General features: G+C 38.5%; 1 protein-coding gene across 1 annotated transcript in view; it reads right to left on the bottom strand.

Moving 5' to 3' along the window:
• Nucleotides 1-261: 261 nt before the first annotated feature.
• asrij (OCIA domain-containing protein asrij) overlaps nucleotides 262-23769 on the bottom strand; it is a 24597-nt gene continuing 1089 nt past the window's right edge. Inside the window, exons 2-6 of the mRNA XM_076197160.1 lie at nucleotides 18861-18984; nucleotides 16312-16495; nucleotides 6555-6700; nucleotides 1772-1903; nucleotides 262-1623 (exon numbers count right to left, since the gene is read on the bottom strand). Of these exons, the coding sequence (XP_076053275.1) occupies nucleotides 1481-1623; nucleotides 1772-1903; nucleotides 6555-6700; nucleotides 16312-16495; nucleotides 18861-18984 (729 nt within the window). The 3' untranslated portion in view covers nucleotides 262-1480. The remainder of the gene's footprint in view (nucleotides 1624-1771; nucleotides 1904-6554; nucleotides 6701-16311; nucleotides 16496-18860; nucleotides 18985-23769) is intronic.

Raw genomic sequence — 23769 nt, 5'->3', positions numbered from 1 at the left:
TGGTTTAACATCACACACTCCCCCCTATCAGGAGGCTAGGATGGTGCCCCTCACAGAGGGTTTTGTAGTATCTGACTTTTTTGCACTTTTCACTCCTTTCCAAAACATCTTTTTATTCCTTTCAAAATTCAGACAAACACCTCCCCATCTCCTTTCCTACATACCATAATTAGGTAAATTCACCACTTTTCTCTTACTCTTCCTCACCTCATGTCATGCTTCTGTGAAACTATTCCTCATAAAAACAATTCTTTTCCACCACCACCACCACTCACCTCTTCATTCCACCATTTACTACCTTAAATTCTGTTCCTATCCATTCTCATCCCACACTTTAATATTTCTTCCTTGAAATATATAAATTATTTTTGTACTCCAATTTCTCTCCCTCTCTTTCAATACATTTCATATATCTCTGGGTTTAACTCTGTTCATCCTCTTCCTCCTCTTTCCCCTTTTCACTCAACTCATTTTTAGCATATCTCATCCCACCTTCATTCTCTTATTTCTTCCTTTTATATCCACTATCAATCTCCTTCCCCCTAAATATGATCACATTCTACCACTCCCTCCCCATGACACATTCATGTATAGAATTCATCCAATCACCCTCTTGGGCACAATATGATAATAATAAGAGTTCCCTCAAATTTCATTGACTGGAAACCACATAACAACAGTCATTGGCCCCTCCTAGAAATCTCTCCAGGAAGAAACTATGGGCTGTTGTCAGTTGTATTAGTGTGGGACAGTTTTTATGCCAATGGATTCTAGTAGTAGGAGGAGAGAAGCAGTCACAGGTAGCTCAACTTATGTGAAAATGTGGAGGAAAATATAACTGAGCCTGACAGAGCAACATGTTGGGCCCAGGACAGAGACCGAATGTAACCGAATGTAAGCCTGTAGGGGCTGCACCTCCAGATGGAGGAGAGGGTATTAACAAGTGTTGATGGTGGGCAACTAGGAGATTATTCTCTTTAATATTCACCACAATATAATCCAGTAACCCCTCTCAACATCTACCCTGGTTCATGTGGATACATGTACATTTTCCTTCACTGTTCACTATCATCAGTTCTTTTACAATATGCAAATATTTCATCCCACTTTCATTAATTCCTAGCACACCTTACTTCCCTATTATTCCATCCACTGGTCAATCTCCAACACTACTTCTTGATCTACTCTAAATATATGCATTTTCCAAGTCCATAAATATCACCCATGTTCACTTACTATGGGGTTATGGTGCCTGGTCCAGGCCTGATATCTCAACAAAGAGATGTGTGGGCCTGGGCAATGTGTAGCGTGGACATCAGTTTGATTAAAAGAACTAAATTTATCAGACTGAATCAAGAAGCCATATTTCAACTCATTGAATATTTACTATTATATACAGCACAAAAAGAATTAAGAAAATTTTCTCAAAATGCAGGAAAATACTATTTACATAAAGTGATACTATTTTAACAGGTGCATTTTACTCTTCCCAAATATCTCCATATTTGTTCTTCTTTGGTGCTGGAGTTGAACTAACAGGTTGACTATAAGGATTATTAATGCTAGAGGGCTGCTCTTGGGTTGAAACACTTTGTTGAACAGCTCCAGGATTCTGTGCAGAATCTGAAAGATTCAACAGTATTTTCAAGGTTATACATGAATGAAAATTCACTACGATTCTGAATACAAAGCTGTTTCCACTTAAGCTCAATTATTATATCCTCAGATCAAAACTCAACATTTCAGTTCTAAACTTCTAACACCATCTGACCTTGAGGTAAACGTCTGTATCTTTCTGCCATCTTGTTGACATATTCCTCTCTGTTCATTTGCCTTAACTCTGCATAGGAAGTAAACTGTTGAGGTGCAGTATCACTGGGTTGTTCAGTGTATGGACTTAAGCCTGTAAAAGAAAATGGTGATCTTAATATCCTCATTCAACTCAAAACTTACACCCGGTAGTTTCAAAATTCTAATTTTCCACATAAATCTTACAATATGCATGATGGCATATAAATATGTTATACAGAACAATCAATCCACAGCCACTAGTTTAGCTTATGGCTTACTAAAGCAAAATGTGTCATCAGGAAAAAGCAAGCATAGGGCAGTGTAATATTTACATATGAACATACATTACCAAAAGACCTTCCCTACAAAGGAGTGGCTAATTCAAGTCAAATCATATATCCACCCTTCAATGATCCTACACCCATCTAAAAACCCATTTATTGTCCCCATTACCTTAGCTCTTTGTTAATAAAGGTAAGGTTCATCCCTGGCCCTAACCACTACTTGAATCAGAAACAGTGCAGCATGTAGCAAAACACAGTTCCTCCACAGATGGGGCTGACATCTGAAGCTGGTTTACTCGCACAGATTCATTACATGACAACACCAACCCCACCCACCTCATCCACCAAGAATTCATAGAGCAGACAAGAAGAAATCCCTTTGGGCTGCATTGATTCCTCATCCACTCGCAACCACTCTCTGTTCACATGTCTCTTACCATCTCCCTTCCCTGGTTAACAGACATTACTTGCACCCAATACCCCTTGTAACCTTACATATTGTAACATTACCCATGGAAAACTACATCACAACACACATACGTCAGCAGCAGTTGAAGTAGGACATACGAAAAGAAGCTCCAAAGTGCTAAGCAGCGGTTTGTTGAGACACGATTTTGAAACCAGCACTAGTTGTGTTTACTAAAAAGCGGGAAGGGAGAAGTGACCAAGAAATGTAACTGTCTTTGTGTTTTTATTTATTTATTTTTGGCATCAGTTACTCTAAAAATGGAAGAAAATAATGGCAATTTAAGGAATAAAGAACCAACGAAGAGATGTCTTGTAAGTAGGGTGGAATCACCACTGGGGGTGATCCCCAAAAGGACATGCCTGAATGAAACCCCGAAGATGTACCAAAGATTTGAAAGAAATTTACTTTCCGGTTTTGACAGAGGGTGGAATGTGTAGAGGGATAGAAATAGATAGTGAACCCAGGTTTAAAAATATAACGAGAAATAAGAGTGATCAACAATTTATTAGATGAAATAATCGAACTCAAAAGTGAGTATGAGGCAATGTATAAAGAGGTAGCCCTACTAAGGAGGGCAAAGAGACTAACTGGAAGATAGATGGTTTGAAAAAGGAACTAAATATGATCAAGGGAGACAATGAAAGATTGAAAAATGAACATATAAATAAAAATGAGGCATTAAATAAAGAAATGAAGGATCAAACACAGACAGTGACCGAGAAAGTGGAAGAGAAGATAAGAGAAAATTATTTCCAAGAAATAAAGAAACAGTGAAAAGTAGAACAGGAAAGTAAAAAAATTTCTTTTAAAGAAATAGTGGAACAAAGTCAAGGAAAATGCTAAGGAAACGGTAATTAAAGTAATTAAGGAGAAGGAAATGTGGTCAGGGACACGGTGGATAAAAAAAAAGATGCCTTTTAATCTTTGGTATTAAAGAGAAACATGATGTTCCTAGATATTAGCGAGAAAAAGAGGATAAAGAGTGCGCTAAAGAAATTCTGAAAGAGATTCAAGAGGAAGTACAAAATATAAAGAAGTTGAGGAAATATATAAAATAGGAAAAATACTCAAAAGAAAAACAGTATGGGCCACTAAAAGTAAAACTTAGGTCTCAAATGATAGCAGAGGAGGTACTCTCTAGAACAACAAAACTAGCAAATAGTGAAGATTACAAAAATGTATGGATAAAATGAGTGAAGAAAAAGAGAAAGAAAAGGAACTTAAAATGAAGCAAATGAAAAAAATGAAAAGAGAACCGAGACTGAAAAGAATGATTTTTTTTGGAGAGTGGTGGACCTGTGGCCGAGAAAATGGTATATCAAGAAAAAGTATATAAAGTAGACAGAAAAGGTTGAGAAAGGAAAAAATTAAAGTTAGCCTATCTCAACATAGATGGAATGATTTCAGGACTTTATGAATTAAATGACTATCTGGCATTAGAAAAACCAGTCATAATGGGAATTGTAGAAACGAAAATAAAAAGTCCTCTACCACCAAATACTGTGGGACAAGGGTGGGGGAGTATAATTTTTTTTTACTAGGAAAGACTTAGATGTGACAAAGATAACAGAAGGAAAAAAAAATGTAGAATCAATTATGATAAAATTGAAAGCAATTACATGAAAAGTAGAAAATTGGTAGTAATGTATGTGCCCCCCGAAACACAGTCCTGGACAGAAAGCAATCATTCCAAACTGTTGGAAGATACAAAATATGAACTAAAATACTGAAAGAGGAAATATAGTAATTATGGGTGATTTTATCTCAAAAGAAATATGTTGGGAAGAAATGACAGTGAAGGGTGGAGAAGACCTCTGGGGAAACATACTACTTGATATGACCATTGAATACACAATGACTCAGTGGGTAAAAGAAAATACCAGATACAGAAACAATGAGGAACCATCGAGACTAGATTTAATACTTATGTCAGAACCTGAAATTGTGGACAGAATTTATTTCAAAACTGCAATAGGGGAAGAGTGACCATGTACTGATAGAATTTGAACTAAAAGAGCAAATGGACTTAAGAAGAAATGAGAAACATAGAAAAGGAAGACTAATGTACAACAAAGCGAATTTTGAGAAACTCAAAAAATTCTTTCGAAATGCAAACTGGGATAACTTCCTAAATGAAGAAACAAAGATGGAAGAGAAATGGAATATACTAAAAGAAATTTATAATGAGGGAGTGAACAAATATGTACCACAACAAAAGCAAGAGTATACATAAAAATCTGGTACAACAAAAAATGTAGTGAGGCTAAGGATAAAAGAGACAAAGCTTGGAAAAGATGGAAAAAAAGATAAATAAAAAGAGAAAATGGCAATCATACATCAAACTAAGAAATGATTATGTAAAAATACACAGAGATGAAAAGAGAAACTATAAAAAGAGATATAATAGAAAAATGCAAGGAACAATCTAAACTATTTTACAGGTATGTAAATGGTAAACTAAAAAACAAGCAAGAAATGGAAAAACTACGCTAGGGAAGTTACGAAGAAGTAGAAATGGCTGAAATTATGAACAATTATTTCAAATTGGTATTCACAATTGAAAGTTCACAGAACTGTGAGGGAATAGAGAGAGATTCCTCCCAATGAAGGAAATAACTGTAACACAGAAGGAAATTAGAGACCAAATAAAAAATCTTGATGTCAGAAAATCACACTATCCAAATGGAATTGCAAATTGGATATTGAAAGAATGCATAGAGGAGTTGATGGACAAAATGTACAATATAATTACTCACTCAAAGAAGGAAAGGTACCACAAGACTGGAAAAATGCAAATATTGTACCAATATATAAAGGAAGGAACAAGGAAAATCCAACTAACTACAGACTGGTCTACCTTACAAGCACAATAGCAAAAATATGTGAAAAAGTTATCAAAAGTAGAACAGTGAACAACCATGGCAACCTGACGCAGTCCCACCTTTACTTCAAATCACCGATTCTATTTTCCATTCTAATACAGGCTCTACTACCCTCATAAAAACTCTTGAGTGCCCTTAACCTCTTCACTCTGGGGCACATCGCACCTCTGGCAGCATTAGCTGCCCGACGTGTGATATTGCGTCATAATAATTGCATTATAAAAAATAAAGTCAGTGCTCAATCGTTCGTTCTCTTTCACCCGTGAATTTTGATAACCATAGAAAATATGATGAAGCCAGTTTAGAGAGAATGGAGGTTACGTTGGTACAACTACAATAAATATAATCAAGATGCTGACGTCAGTATCATCGCGTACCCACTTGCTCCTCATGCCGTCTACATAGGCGTCACTGTATGGAAGTGGTTAACAGTTTTCCCCCAATCCCATATATCTGCAAAACCTTCCACAGTGCCTTCCTGTCTACCCTGTCATAAGTCTTTTCCAACCACTACATTGAAAACAGAAAACCTCATGCTATTATGCATCACATTAACAATCCCCAGACAACAACACAATATCTCTTTTCTAAGTGATTTATGGTCCTGACTGGGGGCTGTTACCAGTTTCCTGGAGGCTGTGGGTTTTCTGCAAGAAAGACCAGAGGTAAGGATCTGATTGGTAAGTTTATTTATTTTGACTTTCTAATAAAGAAAAATACACAATATGAAAGACTGAGTCTTTATGCAAGAAACTTCTTCAAGTTCAAGCAGTGGTCAATTTCAACTCAATATGTATTAAGGAAGAATTGCTGCCCAAGAGGGTAATGTCTGTTGAGCAGAGAAGAGTAAAGGCAAGGGATAGGTGTAAGTGGAGAATGATTGTGAATGGATGATATCTCGCAGTGGCCCTGCTGTGGATGTACTGTGTCTTGCTGCATTGCTTCAGACCCAGGCATTGGCAGGAGACAGGGATCCTTCATCTATGTGGAGATAAGATGAGAAGGAAACATTGGGTGGTGGATGGGAGTGGGTGCATGGCTCGACCAGCTACCTCCCTTAAAGGAGAAAAAGCCCTTGGTATATAGACAGATACATATGCATATGGGGATGGTTGGAAGGAGACTTACTATCTGTCACTTTGTGGTAATCATCTAATCCTTCAACATGGTCACGTACATCTGGACGATGGTCATCAAAAATGGGTTGTTCTGACTGGCGTTCCGCAGCAGTAGAAGAATCAAAGCCAAGAGAAAACCCAGGTTCCATGGCTAATCTGAAAAGTAAAGAATTCAACAGTTCTGAATACATGGAATATTTTTTATGATTGGGTATGGCAAGACAATAACAATAGCAAGCTGCCTTGAGTTTCATAAGAATACTGGAAATTCACAGCCCTATGGTAGCAACCAGCTGTCCTTGGGCACCATCAATGGCCTTTATAGGAAGAAATAATGAACTGGAGTTTGTGTTGTATTAGTGTGGGATTATTTCTGCCAGCTTCTTACACATGGTTGAGGAGGGGCAATTTTATTGGCTGTTAATTCTCATTATGTGAACAGATGAAATGAAGTGATCTTGAGCTTTGTCTACAGACAATATGGAAATGAGGGTATTGACAGGTTTTTAAGACAAACAGCAGGGGATTCTCTCTGACAGCTGTCTCACAGAAACACCACTTGCAGCTATACACACTGTTCATCGTTGATAATTAAAGATTTAAATTAACCAATAATTGGGGATAAATGCTACTACTGCATAGTCACATTCATCCTTCTTCAGATCTGTGAATCATCTCTTGCAAGCTCTCTGATAGATTCCTGGTTCAGTTGCCCTATTCCTCATGTTTCTCACCAAATACAATTTGCCTGACATCCACATCCCATGTGAATGTCCCCTAAGCTTTACCTATTTTTCTTATCCTCATGATGGGATGATGAAGTAAAGAAAGTAATAGAGAAGAAGAGAGACTTCAGGGATTGGTTGCAAAATAGGATGAGAGAAACATGAGAGGTACAAAGAAAAAAGAAAAGCAATACATAAAATAAAGGAGGCAAAAAGGAGAGATGTAAAATGGGGAGAGTATGACAAATTTTTTAAAGTAATAAAAAGATGTTTAGGAAGGAAGTTAAGAGAGGAAAGGAAGGTGAATCAAGTACAGAAGAAAAGTTGAAAGGCATAGATGGACAGATGTTAACAGGAGGCAGTAAGGGGAAGATGGGTAGAGTACTTTAGAGAGCTGTTGAATCTGGACAAGAATAGGGAGGGATTGGTGGTAGTAGTGGGAAGTGCTAAGAAAATGACTATGATGAGAGAGGAAAACAGAGGAGAAACGAGAAAAGATGAGGTACAAGTAGTTTAGTAATTTCAGGAGTAGTTTCAGATATATGTATGTACAAGTGATTTTTAAAATTGAGAACAGGTAAGGCATCTGGAAGCTCACTGGCTGAACGGGTTAGGGCATTGTTACTTGTGGCGAAGGTTGAGGGGAAGGCAGTTCGAATCCTGCCACCGGCGAAGTTGAACTAAGGGCATGGTTAATTAAATTTCATGCTACAAAGTCCCCTGAAAGGGGCACCATCCTAGCCTTCTGATGGGAGGAGTTTGTGATGTTAAACCATATCAAATAGTTTCAGAGGGATCAGTTTGTTGAGTATAGCTGGGAAGGCTTATGGGATTGTTTTGAGAGGATTTTGAGAAGAACAGAGGGAGTAATTGGTGAGGAACAGTGTGGGTTTAGGACAGGTAGGGGTTGCGTGGATCAGATTTCTATGGTAAGGCAGACAGGAAGAGTTTATGTATTTACCTAGTTGTAATATACGGGAGGGGAGCTATGCTCGTGGTGACCCGTCTTTGTATCTCTCCGCATCAAGTTTTATCTTAAAATTTTGTATAGTGTGTGCACATACTGTTTTGTTGTCTAATTTGTTCCATGTATTTATCTCTCTGTGTGGGAAATTGTTCCTTTTCAAGTTTTTTCTATAACTGTCCTTTTTCATTTTTTTTCCGTGTCCTCTCATTTTACCTTTGTCCCACACAAACAAGTCATTCCTGTCTAAAACTTCCATTCCTTTCATTATTCTGTAGTCAGCAAATCTCCTCTTTCTCTTCTTTGTTCCAAAGTTGGTAGATTCAATTTGGACAGTCTTTGCTCATATGTTAGTTTGGCGAGAGTCGGTGCTAGTTTGGTTGTCACTCTTTGTATTCTTTCTAGTTTCTTAATATTCTTTTTGGTACAGGGTGTCCAAAGTGATGCTGCGTACTCAAATTTTGGTCTTATTAGTGTAGTTAGTATTTTCTTTATTATTTCTTCATCCAAATAAGCAAATGCCACTTTGATTGACCTCAATAAATTGTGTTTGAGATGAAATGCCTGAGAAGTATGGTAGAGGTTACTAGGCTGGGTAGAGTGAGAAACGAGGAGATGAGGAGAGCTGGGGTGAAAAGGAAGTTGGGAGATAGGGTTGATGAAAGAGTATTGGGATGGTTAGGCACATTGAAAGAATGAGGGAAGTAAGATTAGTAAAAGAGGTGTGGAAGGCAGAGGTGGAGTGAACATGAGGGGTTGACCACAGATGAGATGGATGGATGGAGTAAAAGGGGCACTGGGAAAGAGGGGAGGAAGGAAGACAGAAAATAGGGGTGATTGGAGAATGGTTGTGTATGGATGATGCTGTGATGCATGGAGAGTGAGGGAGTGTGAATGATATTTTGACACAGCCCAAAGGGATTTCTCCCCATCTTCTCTTTTTCTGCATGAGGGGACAGAGAGGGGGTCACTGTTTAAATGAAGCAGCCTTGCTGTGGATGTGCTGTCTTGCTACATTGCTTCTAACCCAGGGCAGTGGACAAGATGCAGGGATGACCCATCATCTGGGAGGAGCCAAGATAAGGAGGAGTCAGGGGGGTGAATGGCAGTGGAGTGTGTGGGGATGGAATTGGTGAGAGAGGATTTCATGCCTTTGTTTTTGGCTACCTCCCTTGTAAAGGGGAAAAATCCATTGGTATATATATATATGTTTGTACAAGTAGTTTTGAAAATTATGAGAACAGGTAAGGCACCTGGGTTGGATAGCTGTTATGCTGTGTCTGAAGAAGGGAGGCACAGTAATAGTGGACTGGCTAGTGAGATTGTTCAATGTGTGCCTAAAGGAAGGTAGAGTGCTGGAAGACTGGAGGAGTACCTGTATATTTCCAGTTTCTATGGGAAAAGGGGGCAAATGTGACTGTACTACTTTAAGAAGGATCAGTTTGTTGAGTGTAGCTGGGAAGGTTTATGGGAGGGTTTTGAGAGGATTAGGAGAGGAACAGAGAGAGTAATTGGTGAGTAACAGTGTGGGTTTAGAAAAGGTAGGGGTAGTGTGGATCAGATTTTTGTGTTGAGGCAGATATGTGAAAAAGATTAGATTTAGCAAAAGGTAGGGATGTTTTTTGGGCCTTTATACATACATACATATACCAAGGCTTTTTCCCCCTTTCAAGGGGGGTAGCCAAAAAGGGAAAGGCATAAAAACACTCCCACCCATTTCATCTCTAAATACACTCCACACCCCTCCCACCCTCCCTCTCATCTGAGCACCTCCTGGATGACGGGGTCATCCCTGCACCTTGCCCACCGCCCTGGGTCAGAAGCAGTGTCGCAAGACACAGCACATCCACAGCAAGGCCGCTTCATTTAATCGGCGACCCCCCTTGCATATAAGGAGAGGACGGGGAGAAATCCCTTCGGGCTGCGTCAAAATTTACTCACACATACTACCCCACCCCCCAGCCCATTCCTCCTCATGCAATCACAACATCATCCATATACAACCATTCTCCACTCACCTCTGTCTTCCGTCCTCTCCCTTCCTTCCTCAACAGACATTCCCCTCTTCCCCAAAGCCCCCTTCACCCCATCCATCCACCTCATCCTAGGACGTCCCCTCATGTTCACTCCCTCCACATCTGCCTTCCATACCTCTTTTACTAGTCTTTCTTCACTCATTCTTTCCATGTGTCCAAATTATCCTAATATTCTTTCATCAACCCTATCTCCCAGCTCCTTTTTCACCCCTGTTCTCCTCCTCACCTCCTCATTTCTCACTCTATCTAGCCTAGTAACCCCCACCATACTTCTCAGACACCTCATCTCAAACACATTCAAACTCCTTCTCTCTTCTTCTCTTATGTTCCACGTTTCTGCCCCATACAGTGCTGTTGGCACAATCACTCCTTCATACAGTCTCCTCTTTGTATCCATTCCTAAATGTCTATTCCTCATTACACTCTTTAATCCACCAAGGCATTTACTCGCTTCTCTCAATCTACATTCTACCTCCACCTTCACTCCACCTTTTCCTGCTACACTTGCACCCAAGTATCTAAAACTATCTACTTCCTCCAGTCGCTCTCCCTTAATGTTCACTTCCAGTCTACTGCCACTTTCACCCCTTGTACATCTCATCACCTTACTTTTACCCACATTTATCTTTAGCTTTCTTCTATCACATACTCTCCCAAACTCTGCCACCAGCTTCCTCAATCCCTCCTCCGACCCTGCCACAAGCGCAGTGTTGTCCGCAAACAACAGCTGGCTCACCTCCCACTTTTCTCCATTTTCTTTAACCATCTCCAATCCCTGACCCACTACCCTAGCATTCACCTTTATGGATCTGGAAAAGGCTTATGATAGGGTAGACAGGAAGGCAATGCAAGAGGTTTTCCAGATATATGGGATTGGGGGAAAGTGAGTGGTTTGAGGTAAAGGTGTGGGAGGTAAATGTAAAGGTAACTGGTGGGAGACTGGAGATACTTACAGAAAATGGAAAAAAGTGGGAGGTGAGCCAGCTGCTGTTAAGTGATGACACTGTGCTTGTGGCACGGTCAGAGGGAGTGATTAAGGGAATTAGTGACAGAGTTTGGGAAGGTATGCAATAGGAGAAAGTTGTTGTTGTTGTCATTCCCTAGACTGTCTGTCCGAGCAGTCCCATCTCCCCAAGGAATGCCACAGCTGAAACAGGGTTTTCCCACAAATCCTTTATAGAGTGTATGTTGTGTTGTTTGCATGCATGACTGTGTATAATGCAGTCTTCCATTATGTGTTGTATGGTATGGGGTGAAGTGTTACATCCTGGGCAGCTGTTCACAATGTGGTCATCCAGCCTCTTCTGGTAGCTTAGAAGTGCTGGGTGGTGGTCGCACCGCAGTCTGGCCAGGTGAACTCTGTCCTTTCGTGGGAGAGAGGATTCAGAAGGGTGGATATCAGGGGGTCTGGCATGCAGCAATGTGTTATCTTTCAGTGTGTTAATGGAGTGGTGGGTGATATGATTATGAATATGTTTCCGAAATAGGAGAAAGTTGATGGTAAATGTGGATAAATGTAAGGTGATGAGATGTACAAGGGGGGAGGGTGGCAGCAAGTTGGACGTAAGATAGAAGAGACAAAGCTTGGAAGAGATGGAGAAAAGACAAGAAACCTAGAAAGTGGCAATGGTATGTTAAAGGAACAATTATGTAAAAATATGTGTATATATGACAAAGACATAATAGATAAATGCAAAGATCAGCCAAAACTATTCTATAGATATGTAAATGAGAAACTGAAAAACAAGCAGGAAATAGTGAAACTACACTAGGGGAACACCTAATACACAGAAGATACCAAATTGGTGGAAGTTATGTGCATACGTTTTAAGTCGGTTTTCACTAGAGAAAAAATACAACAACAGGTTGAAAGAAGGGAAATCCCCCTATGAAGGAAATAATAATAACACAAAACGAAATAATAGATCAATTAACAAACCTCAATGTCAGAAAATCACACGGCCCGAATGGAATAGTAAATTGAATATTAAAATAATGTAAAGAACAACTAGTAGACAAAATATACAACATAATATGTTGCTTACTCAAAGAAGGAAAAATACCACAAGACTGGAAAAATGCTGATATTGTACCAATCTATAAAGGAGGAAATAAAGAAGACCCAACAAATTATAGACCAGTTTCCCTTACAAGCACAGTAGCAAAAATCTGCAAAAAGTTATAAAAAGTAGATGGATAAAACATCTGGAGGAGAATGTTATACTAAACCAGAGGCAATTTGAATTCAGACTGGGAAGATCATGCACCACAAATTTGATCTGCTTTTACTCAAGGCTACTAGATATAATACAAGAAAGGGACGGATGGACCAATTGCGCTTTCCTAGATCTACAAAAAGGAAGCAAAGAGGAGAGCAGATGTAAAATGGGGTAAGAGTATGACAGAAATTTTTTAAAGTAATAAAAAGATGTTTTGGAAGGAAATTAAAAGAGGAAGAGGCGAATCAAGTAGAAAATACCAATTTGAAATAATATCAGCCATTTCTACTTCTTTATATTTGTAATTTCCCTGGTGCAGTTTTCCATTTCTTGTTTGTTTTTTAGTTTACCATTTACATACCTGTAATATAGTTTAGGTTGTTCCTTGCATTTTTCTATTATATCTCTTTCATAGTTTCTCTTTTCATCTCTGCATATTTTTACATAATCATTTCTTAGTTTGATATGTTTGTCATTTACTCGTTTTTATCTTTTCCAAGCTTTGTCTCGCTACATTTTTTTGTTATATCAGCTTTTTATGTATACTCTTTCTTGCTTCTGTTGTGGTACATATTTCTTCACTCCCTCATTATAAATTTCTTTTAGTATATTCCATTTCTCTTCCATCTTTGTTTCTTCATTAGGGAAGTTATCCCAGTTTGCGTTTCAAAAGAATTTTTTGAGTTTCTCAATTTTTGTTGTACATTATTCTTCCTTTTCAATGCTTCTCATTTCTTCTTCAGTCCATTTGCTCTTAGTTTGAATTCTATTAGTACATGGTCACTCATCTCTATTGGAGTTTTGTAATAAATTCTGTCCACAATTTCAGGTTCTGACATAAGTATTAAATCTAGTCTCGATGGTTCCTCATTGTTTCTGTATCTAGTATTTTCTTTTACCCACTGAGTCATTGTGTATTCAATGGTCATATCAAGTAGTATGTTTCCCCAGAGGTCTTCACCCTGCACTGTCACTTCTTCCCAACATATTTCTTTTGAGTTAAAATCGCCCATAATTACTATATTTCCTCTTTCTTTCAATACATTAGTTAGTTCATATTTTGTATCTTCCAACAGTTTGGAATAATCACTTTCTGTCCAGAACTGTGTTTTGGGGGGTACATACACTACTACAAATTTTCTACTTTTCATGTAACTGCTTTCAAGGGGTGATTGTACTGATGGCATTGTGTAGAGCATAGACTTGGAATTTAAGAGAGGAAAAGTTTAAATATGTTTCATATGAAATGTCTGACAAGTATGGTACAGTTTAATAGATTGGATAGAGTGAAAAAGGAAGTGAGGAGGATAGCATGGGTGGAAAAGGAGATGGGAGATAAGACTGATGAAAGAGTATTGGGATGGTTTGGATGCATGGAAAGAATGAGTGAAGAAAGATTAGTAAAACAGGTATGGAAGGCAGAGGTGGATGGAGTGATCTTGAAGAGATGACTGACAATAAGATGGATGGATGGGGTGAAAGGGGCATTGAAGGGAGAAGTTATGAGATAGGGATGAGTGGAGAATGGCTGTGTATAGATGATACTGTGATGCAAGGATGGAAAGGGGAGAGGATGGAGGAGTAGGGAGTGGTTATGTATGAATGATATTTTGACACTGCCCAAAGGGATTTCTCCCTGTCTTCTCTTTTTCCACATGAGGGGATGGAGAGGAGGGGGGGGTTGCCTTATTGTGGATGTAGTGTCTTGCTGCATTGCTTCTAACCCAGGGAAGTGGGCAGGATAAAGGGAAGATCTGTTATCCATGAGGAGCTGAGATGAGAGGGAGGAAAGCATGATGGATTGGAATGGAATAGGTGGGAGTGGGTATGTGTTTTTTGACTTGGCTGCTTCTCTTACAGAGGGAAAACATTTTTGGTATATGGATAGATACATACATAGAATGTGGTTTGACACATTTTGTTGAAAATATGGAATTCATAGTGTTGGAAGACATGTAGAGGCTGCTAGTTCAGATAAAATAGCTGCGAATATACTTGTGGACTAATTTGCAAAGTTTGTTGGGAGTGAAGGCTACATCTCATATATTGTGTCTGTGATGGGACTGGCTTGTTTTGGAAAACAAGGCCAAAGAGGACCTACATCACTCAAGAGAAGGCACTACCCAGGCATAAGGCAATGAAGGACAGGCTTGCACTTTTTTTTGTGCTAATGCAAGTGGTTGCTGTAAGGTCAAGCCACTTCCTGTGTATCACTCTGAAAACACCTGCACCTTTAAAACACAATAATGTGTTGAAAGTTAAACTGCCTGTAACGTGGAAAGCGAATAGCAAAGTATGGGTAAAGTGGACATTATTTACAAAGTGGTTGTCAGTAGTGTTTGCCCCAACAAGGATTTTCCTCATATATATCTTCTCTTAATGGATAATGCTTCTATGCATCCACCAGGTTTGGTGGAAGACCTGGATTATGTGATAATTTGTAATTAATCTTGATTAATATTGAAATCATCTGCAGGGATGAACCATCATCCAGGAGGAGCCCAGTACAAAAAAGAATATAAGAAAATTAGAAAGAATACAGGGAGCAACAACAAAGTTGGTCCCAACACTTGCAAACCTGACATATGAACAAAGACTGGTTGAACTGGAATTGCTAACCCTAGAACAAAGAAGAGAGTGAGGGGACCTACTAACCATCTACAGAATTATGAAAGGAAAAGAATACTTTGATAGAGAGGACTTATTAAAGTGGGATAGCGGAAAAACAAGAGGACATGCAATGAAACTCAAAAAGGATAACTACAGAAGAGACCTGAAAAAGATCAGCTTCCCACACAGAGTGGTAGATATATGGAACAAATTGGATAAAGATATAGTGTGTCCAAACACAATACAAGAATTTAAGAACAAACTTTAACTTTCAAGATACAAAAACGGGTCACCACGAGCATAGCTCCCCTTCCCATATAATACAACTAGGTAAATACAACTATGTAAATACAAAAAGAGGGATGGAGATGGAGTGTGTGGGGATGAAATGGGTAGGAGTGGTTTTTATGTCATTGTTTTTTGGCTACCTCCCTTATGAGGAGGAAAAAGCCTTTGATATATGTATGCATCATTGCATAAAAGCATAGTGCTGTGAATCAAGATAATATTATCTGGAGGCCACGAGTCTTCCATAAGAGAAACAAGGGGCTATGGATTGTGATGCACTGCGATCAATCTTGATTAATATCTAAGACATCATTGCATAAAAGTACAGTACAATGAAGAGTTAATGTGAAATGTTTTATCTATTTGGTCTGGTAAGAGTTAGGCTGAAGTCTATAATTTTAGAAAGCTCCAAATTTTTAGACCTGGAAAGGATTTCACCCCAATTGGTCTGGATCTTTGCAGCTTTATTGTATTTTAATGTGGGTGTGGGTTTTGACTTGGTACATGTACAATGACCAAGAACTAAGGCAATGATTTCATCATTACACAATTCATTTGGCATTTGCTTTAATCAGATTTTGCATAAAATTGAATAAATTTATCATTTAACTGTATAATTATATTACCTTTAAAATATCACATTAAACTGAATTTTGGATAAATCAAACACCTTGTTCCATTCAAATAAGCCTCTATTATACCAAACACTCATTCAGCATTAAATTACACCCAGTAAACTTTGAACACACAGGACAGAATGTGATCCCTTATAAAATGTCTCATCCTCTCTACCCCAATTAATCTACTTTATCAAGAGATGTCAAATGTCAATTTTTTTCAATATATTCAATTTTTAAAAAGGGCTCAACTGACTTATGTTATTTCAATCACTTATAACAAAAATAAGTTTGGTTGAAATACTCACGTTTCTTGAAACCCAACTACACCCTTTTTCTTCCTTAGTGCTTCTCCAAGTGGACTATTGGGAAGTCTCATAATTTTCTCTGCACATGCTGATTGGTAAGACAACTTCCCTCCAAAATATCCAACCAAAGAGGCTCCAAGGATCTTAGGAACATAGCCAAAACGTGGACTGGCAGACAAAATACCTGGTGAATATCACAGTAATCACATATATATAATAATAAATGCTATCTCAAGCTTCACAGACTCAAAATCCACAATCTCACAGTAGCCAGCAACAGCCTTGGGCCTTCCTAGATCTCTTTAGGATTTTTTTTTCCTTGTATAGTGTGGGTTTGTTTCATGTTGCTGACTAGTAAGTCCTTGGGCAAACTGACTCCTATTATTAGCTCTCTGTAAAAAAGTGGGAGTTAATATTAATAACTGTTCCTTAATGTTTTCAGTAAATGGAAATCTAAAAATCCACAAGAATACATAATCCTTGCCCCCCCGCCCCCAAAGATCTATCCAGGATAAAATGTTGGACAACTGTCAGTGTTACATCAGTGTTGGCCTGCTTCTTTGTCACTGGCTGGTAGGTAGATGAGGTAGAGAAGAAGAGTAGTCAATAGATGTCAGTTTTTTTCAGCACATAAATGGGGGAATGATAGTCAAGACTGACAGCGAAAGATGTTGGGTCTGGTCTAAGTGCCTTCCTCCCTCTCATCTTAGCTCCTCATGGATGACAGGGGATCCCTGCATCCTACCCACTGTAGATGGAAAACAGGTATAATCTCATATCAAGGACTAAAGAGAATGAAAATGAGAAATAAACAAATCCAGTGAAACCTTGAAAACTTTAACCTCTTGAATACGATAATGCCTAGGTATGCACCATGAGCTGTGAGTGGGGTATATGAGTGTACCAGCATCAGCTTCCTGATTATATTTATTTTGTAGTTATAAGTTATTAACCCCCATAATCTGTGAACAGGCATGATCATGTTTTCTCTGATGTTATATTTATTCAGGGTGAAAGAGAAGTATAACAGCAGTTACCTTATATTTTCTAATGCACTTATTGTAATGCATCACTGTACATCAGGCAACCTTATGTGCATGTGATTATTTGACTCATATTGAAATGGTTAAATATGCTCCACATCTAGAAATAGAAATGACAAATGTAATTAAATGCTGACATTTGTCAAGTATTGTAAATAACAGAGAAACAAAAGGATAATATGGCCATACAAATTAAGTGGAGAAAAAGTAATATACAGAGAGAAAAAAAAAAATGCATAACGATCAACAAACACTTGAAACTAGGGGGAAAAAATTAAGGGCACAGTTCAATCAATCAATTTGTTACCTTGGTTTTCTCTTGTAGAACACCTAGAGCTCCAAGGTATCTGGCAACATCCATTAGGCTGTCTGTATGAATGCTGTTTGGTGTAATATGACATGGTATGTATGGTCTCTTGGTCATTTGATTAATTTAAAAGATCATTTGCCAGACACATCAAACAATCCACTGTCCTGGTTTTCTCTTCCTGGAAACTGGCCACTGAAACCAGTTCAGCCCCTAAGTCACTCGGTGAAGAGATTCTGTGCTTTTCGTTGGAATGGGTGAATGTTGGGCAACATAGTATGAGCAGCTCTAGGTGACTACAAATTTTCATCTCATCATGATATCAGACCCACCGATCTTTCACAATCCTTTCAAATAGTTTCAGTATGTGTCGGTCAATGAAACTGTGGTGTCTCCTTATTTCCAACCATGTTAGCTGTATGAAAACGGCAGCTGCCAACAAGTCTATTGGTACCAATAAAGGCTCCGTCCTCACATGATGCTTATTGCAATAGACCATGTTAGCCCTTTTCCAGTCCTGTGACACTAATCTTTCTTTTAATGAACACAATAAGACTAAATTTTGTCAGTCAATTGTTCCCTACTTTCCTTTAATATCCAATTTGAGATCCCATCAGGCTTTGTAAAGGAGCAATGCTTGTGAATTACAAAGCCAGGGATATGGCTTATGGAAAATGGAGAAAAAGAGGAAGCATTAAAACAAAGGAAGCTTATAAACAAGCTAGAAATGGCTATAAAAAAAATCTGCTGAGAGGTGGAAAGGAATTTTGAAAAGGTTGTTGTAGATGAATGTAGAGATAAACTGAAACTGTTTTACAGATTTATCAAAGGTAAACTGAGACACAGGGAAGAAATCACCAAGCTAATCTGGGGTGGTGAGGCCTTTCAGGAAGTTTCATCTCAGGCAGAATTAATGAATGAAAGCTTTCAATCTGTCTTCTCAAAGGAGAGCAGTTTTTTAGAAGAGAAAAAATCAGGAAGACAGTCATCAATACCAATAAAGCTGATTATTAAAATTGATGAAACACTAAATTCAGTACAGTAATAAAAAATAATCATTACTTCTTCTAACTGCTATGAAAACACCAGATGACAGAATAACATGCCTTTATACAAGAGAAAAAAACAGTTATCAATACTAATAAAGCTGATTTTAAAAATGAAACTAAAAATTCAGTACATCAAAAAATAATTATTACCTCTTCTAATTGCTATGAAAACACCAGATGACAGAATAGCAGCCAGTGGCATACATCGATAGTAGAAGGCTTCATTGCTACATTCCCTCAATGTTCGTAATTCTTCTGGAGTGAAAATTTGCCTCTGGAGGTAAAGATATGAAAAAGAACATCAATTTGGAATATACTGCATTTTGATACTAATTCTAATGACCATATCAGCAAACAGAATTAACAAAATAGTTTATCTGTTCATAAAAGATCAAACTTTATTTCTTTATTATTTGCCTAATTTTACTACAGTCTGTGTGGTGTCCCACATTTATGTAATTGATGATTTTCTTTTCTTTTTCGAGAAATTTGTGATTCTGAAATGCTTCCTATATTCTACCTCCACCCAGTCCTCCAATCCCTGTTATATTTGATCCTATATGTTTAAAACTCTTCACTACCTCCAATTCTCTCTTACTCACCTCCAACTCATTGCCACCTTTTCCATTTGTATGTCTCATCATCTTACTTCTCACATTTATTTTTAGCATTTTCCTCTCACCTACCATCCCAAAGTCTACCACTAATTGTCTAAGTTGCTCCCATAAACAGTGTCATCTACAAACAAGTGGCTCACCTCATATTTCTTTTCACTCTCACTGACCAGCTCCAAGTCCCTACCCATCACCCTTACATTTACTTCGTGCATCACCCCATCAATGCATACATACATACATATACCAAGGCTTCTTCCCCCTTACAAGGGAGGTAGCCAAAAAGGAAAAGGCATAAAATCATTCCCACCCATTCCATCCCTAAATACACTCCACAGCCCTCCACCCTCCCTCTTCTCTCTTATCTTAGCACCTCCTGGATGACGGGTCATTCCTGCACCTTGTCTACTGCCCTGGGTCAGAGGCAGTGTTGCAAGACAGAGCACATCCACAGCAAGCCCGCTTCATTAAATCGGCGACCCCCCATTGAATAAAAGGAGAAGATGGGGAGAAATCCCTTCGGGCTGCATCAAATTTTGCTCACACATACTACCTCACCCCCCATCCCCCTGCCCATTCCACCTCATGCATCACAACATCATCCATATACAACCATTCTCCATTCACCCCTGTCTTCTGTCCTCTCCCGTCCTTCCTCAACAGACATTCCCCTCTTCCCCAAAGCCCCCTTCACCCCATCCATCCACCTCATTCTAGGACGTCCCCTCATGTTCACTCCCTCCACATCTGCCTTCCATACCTCTTTTACTAGTCTTTCTTCACTCATTCTTTCCATGTGTCCAAACCATCCTAATACTCTTTCATCAACCCTATCTCCCAACTCCCTTTCCACTCCTGTTCTCCTCCTCACTTCCTTATTTCTCACTCTATCTAGCCTAGTAACCCCCATCATACTTCTCAGACACCTCATCTCAAACACATTCAAACTCCCTCTCTCTTCTTCTCTTATGTTCCATGTTTCTGCCCCATACAGTGCTGTTGGCACAATCACTCCTTCATACAGTCTCCTCTTAGCATCCATTCCCAAATGTCTATTCCTCATTACACTCTTTAATCCACCAAGGCATTTACTCGCTTCTCTCAATCTACATTCTACTTCCACCTTCACTCCACCTTTTCCTGCCGCATTTGCACCCAAGTATCTAAAACTATCCACTTCCTCCAGTCGCTCTCCCTTAATGCTCACTTCCAGTCTACTGCCACTTTCACCCCTTGTACATCTCATCACCTTACTTTTACCCACATTTATCTTTAGCTTTCTTCTATCACATACTCTCCCAAACTCTGTTACCAACTTCCTCAATCCCTCCTCCGATCCTGCCACAAGAGCAGTGTCATCAGCAAACAACAGCTGGCTCACCTCCCACTTTTCTCCATTTTCTTTAACCATCTCCAATCCCTGACCCACTACCCTTGCATTTACCTCTCGCACTACCCCATCCATGTATAAGTTGAACAGCCAGGGCATAACACATCCTTGACGAAGTCCCACCTTTACCTCGAACCACTCACTCTCTCCATTTCTAATCCTGACACATGCTCTACTACTCTCATAAAAACTCTTGACAGCTCCCAGAAGCTTTCCTCCTATCCCGTATATCTGCATAACCTCCCACAGTGCCTTTCTGTCTACCATATTGTAAGCCTTTTCCAGATCCATAAAAGCCCAAAAAAATCTTTCCCCTTTCCTGAAAATACATGGTGACATTATACAACCTTGTTGCAGCCTCACTTTCAACTCAACCACAAGCTTTCTCCATTTCCGATCCTTACACAAGTTCTACTACTCATGTCAAAACTCCTGACTACTCTAAACTGACTTCTTATCCCAAACATCCATAGCACCTTCCTGTTAACCCTGTTATACTGTACACCTTTTTCAAAGTCATAAAAGCCAGAAATATATCTTAATTTTTTGCCAAAAATTCTCATATATTTCCCTGACTACAAAAATTGATCTTCGCACACTCTTCCTATCCTAATCCTACACTACTCTCCTCCAATTACTCCATCTGTTCCCTTTCTAATCCTCTCAATTACCATCCTCCCATATGCCTTACCAAATATACTTGATAGACTGATCCATCTAAAGCTTCTACATTCTTATTTGTCCCCATTGTTTTCGAAGAATGGAATTACATGGACACACTTCCAGTCCATTGGCACACTTCCTTCTCTCACTATTTAGCCACAAACACACAATGTGTTTCCTACATTACAACAGCCATACTCATCTTAATTTATCCTATCACCATAAATCTGCATAATATTGAGTTCAGATTGAATTTCATAGAAAATAATATCTGAAAGGCAAAAACGATACAAGTTAAAAATCCCTGCATGTGTACAACAAACAAAATTTCATTTTCCTTTCCAAATTTCACATCTTCCCAAAACATCTATTCCTAATTGACCAGAGATTGCTGACACATTGCATTGACTAAAAATCAACTGGCCTCTGTGACTCAGTAGATATGGGCACAAAATTTTATATTTTTTTTCAACCCTTAAATTATTGTTGCATATGAAAGGCAATGTTATTAGAAACAAAATGCTTTTTATTTTTTTTTAAATAGCTTGAAAAATAAGGGAGGTATGATTTTTTTTTTAATTATTTTTTTATCCTGCATTTTGGGCTAGACTTTACCATAACAAAATGTTAGAATTAAGGGTGGTAATTTGTAAAAATTTTGGTAAAGAAATACACATGAGCATGTCAAAAACAATGTGGGACATCTCCATCATACCATTATTGCCTTTTCATGGCAACTATTAAGTTGTCAATTTTCAGATTATCATCAATAAAATCCAAACCACTGGCCCAATTGACATGCAACTTGGCATGTGAAGGTTTTATGGGTCAACAAATCACCTGAGCATGTCATTAATATTGCAGGACCTTCTTCTTATACCACTCTTACTAACACCCATCATGTTGCCATGGCAACTGTTGTCAATTTAGAAATAATCAATAAAATCCAAACCCCTGGCACAACTGACATGCAACTTGGCATGTGAAGGTTTTATGGGTCAACAAATCACCTGAACATGTCATTAATATTGCAGGACCTTCTTCTTATACCATTCTTACTAACATCTATCATGATGCCATGGCAACTGTTGTCAATTTAGAAATAATCAATAAAATCCAAACCCCTGGCACAACTGACATGCAACTTGACATGTGAAGGTTTTATGGGTCAACAAATCACCTGAGCATGTCATTAACATTGCAGGACCTTCTTATACCATTCTTACTAACATCTATCATGTTGCCATGGCAACTGTTGTCAATTTAGAAATAATCAATAAAATCCAAACCCCTGGCACAACTGACATGCAACTTGACATGTGAAGGTTTTATAGGTCAACAAATCACCTGAACATGTCATTAATATTGCAGGACCTTCTTCTTGTACCATTCTTACTAACACCTATCATGTTGCCATGGCAACTGTTGTCAATTTAGAAATAATCAATAAAATCCAAACCCCTGGCACAACTGACATGCAACTTGACATGTGAAGGTTTTATGGGTCAACAGATCACCTGAGCATGTCATTAACATTGCAGGACTTTCTTCTTATACCATTCTTACTAACACCTATCATGTTGCCATGACAACCGTTGTCATTTAAGAAATAATCAATAAAATCCAAACCCCTGGCACAACTGACATGCAACTTGACATGTGAAGGTTTTATGGGTCAACAAATCACCTGAGCATGTAAATAAAATTGCAGGACCTTACTTTTATACTGTTCTTACTAACACCTTTCATGTAATATGTTCCATCAAAGTAATGTATGTGTAAAGATACCTGGTCAAAATCAATCGCAGCCACAGGTCAAAAAGAGTTAGCTTCATGAAGTAGTCTACTGGTTCACCATAGGTTCCCTAAAATCACTTCAGGGTCATTCCATGCTAAATGGTCCACCTCACCACCTCAGATTTTGATGAAATTTGGTACTCAAGTTAAGACAACATTCAATTCATATACTTCCTGTCATGGCCATAGCCGGCAATGTAATAAGCAAAGCATAAATGATAGCCTGTGCAACACCTTAAAATTCATAACATAACAATGTATTATTTGTGAACAACACCCTCTACAACTATTACTAGACCATCTCCGACATGTCACGTGTAAACTAAAACAAACACGACCTGGACATATCACATAATATTCCTACATGTATTAAAATGAAGCTCAAGTGAAGAATAACCCATGATCTTCAACTGCTCATTTCCGGGAGAAAATAGATTAAAAAACAATATTCTTACATTAAAATATTTTGTTCTTGGTGCCTTACCTTAATATTTCAACTCTGAAAACTATTTTGCTGAGGTTGATAACCAAATTTCCATTTAAATCGGTGAATATTTTTTTTGTATTTGAAGAATTGGGCATACACTGGCACAAC

The sequence above is a fragment of the Oratosquilla oratoria genome, chromosome 13, assembly GCF_046742065.1.
Source record: "Oratosquilla oratoria isolate Oo_2021 chromosome 13, ASM4674206v1, whole genome shotgun sequence".
Lineage (NCBI taxonomy): Eukaryota > Metazoa > Arthropoda > Malacostraca > Stomatopoda > Squillidae > Oratosquilla > Oratosquilla oratoria.
This window is presented reverse-complemented; position numbering and strand designations above follow the sequence as displayed.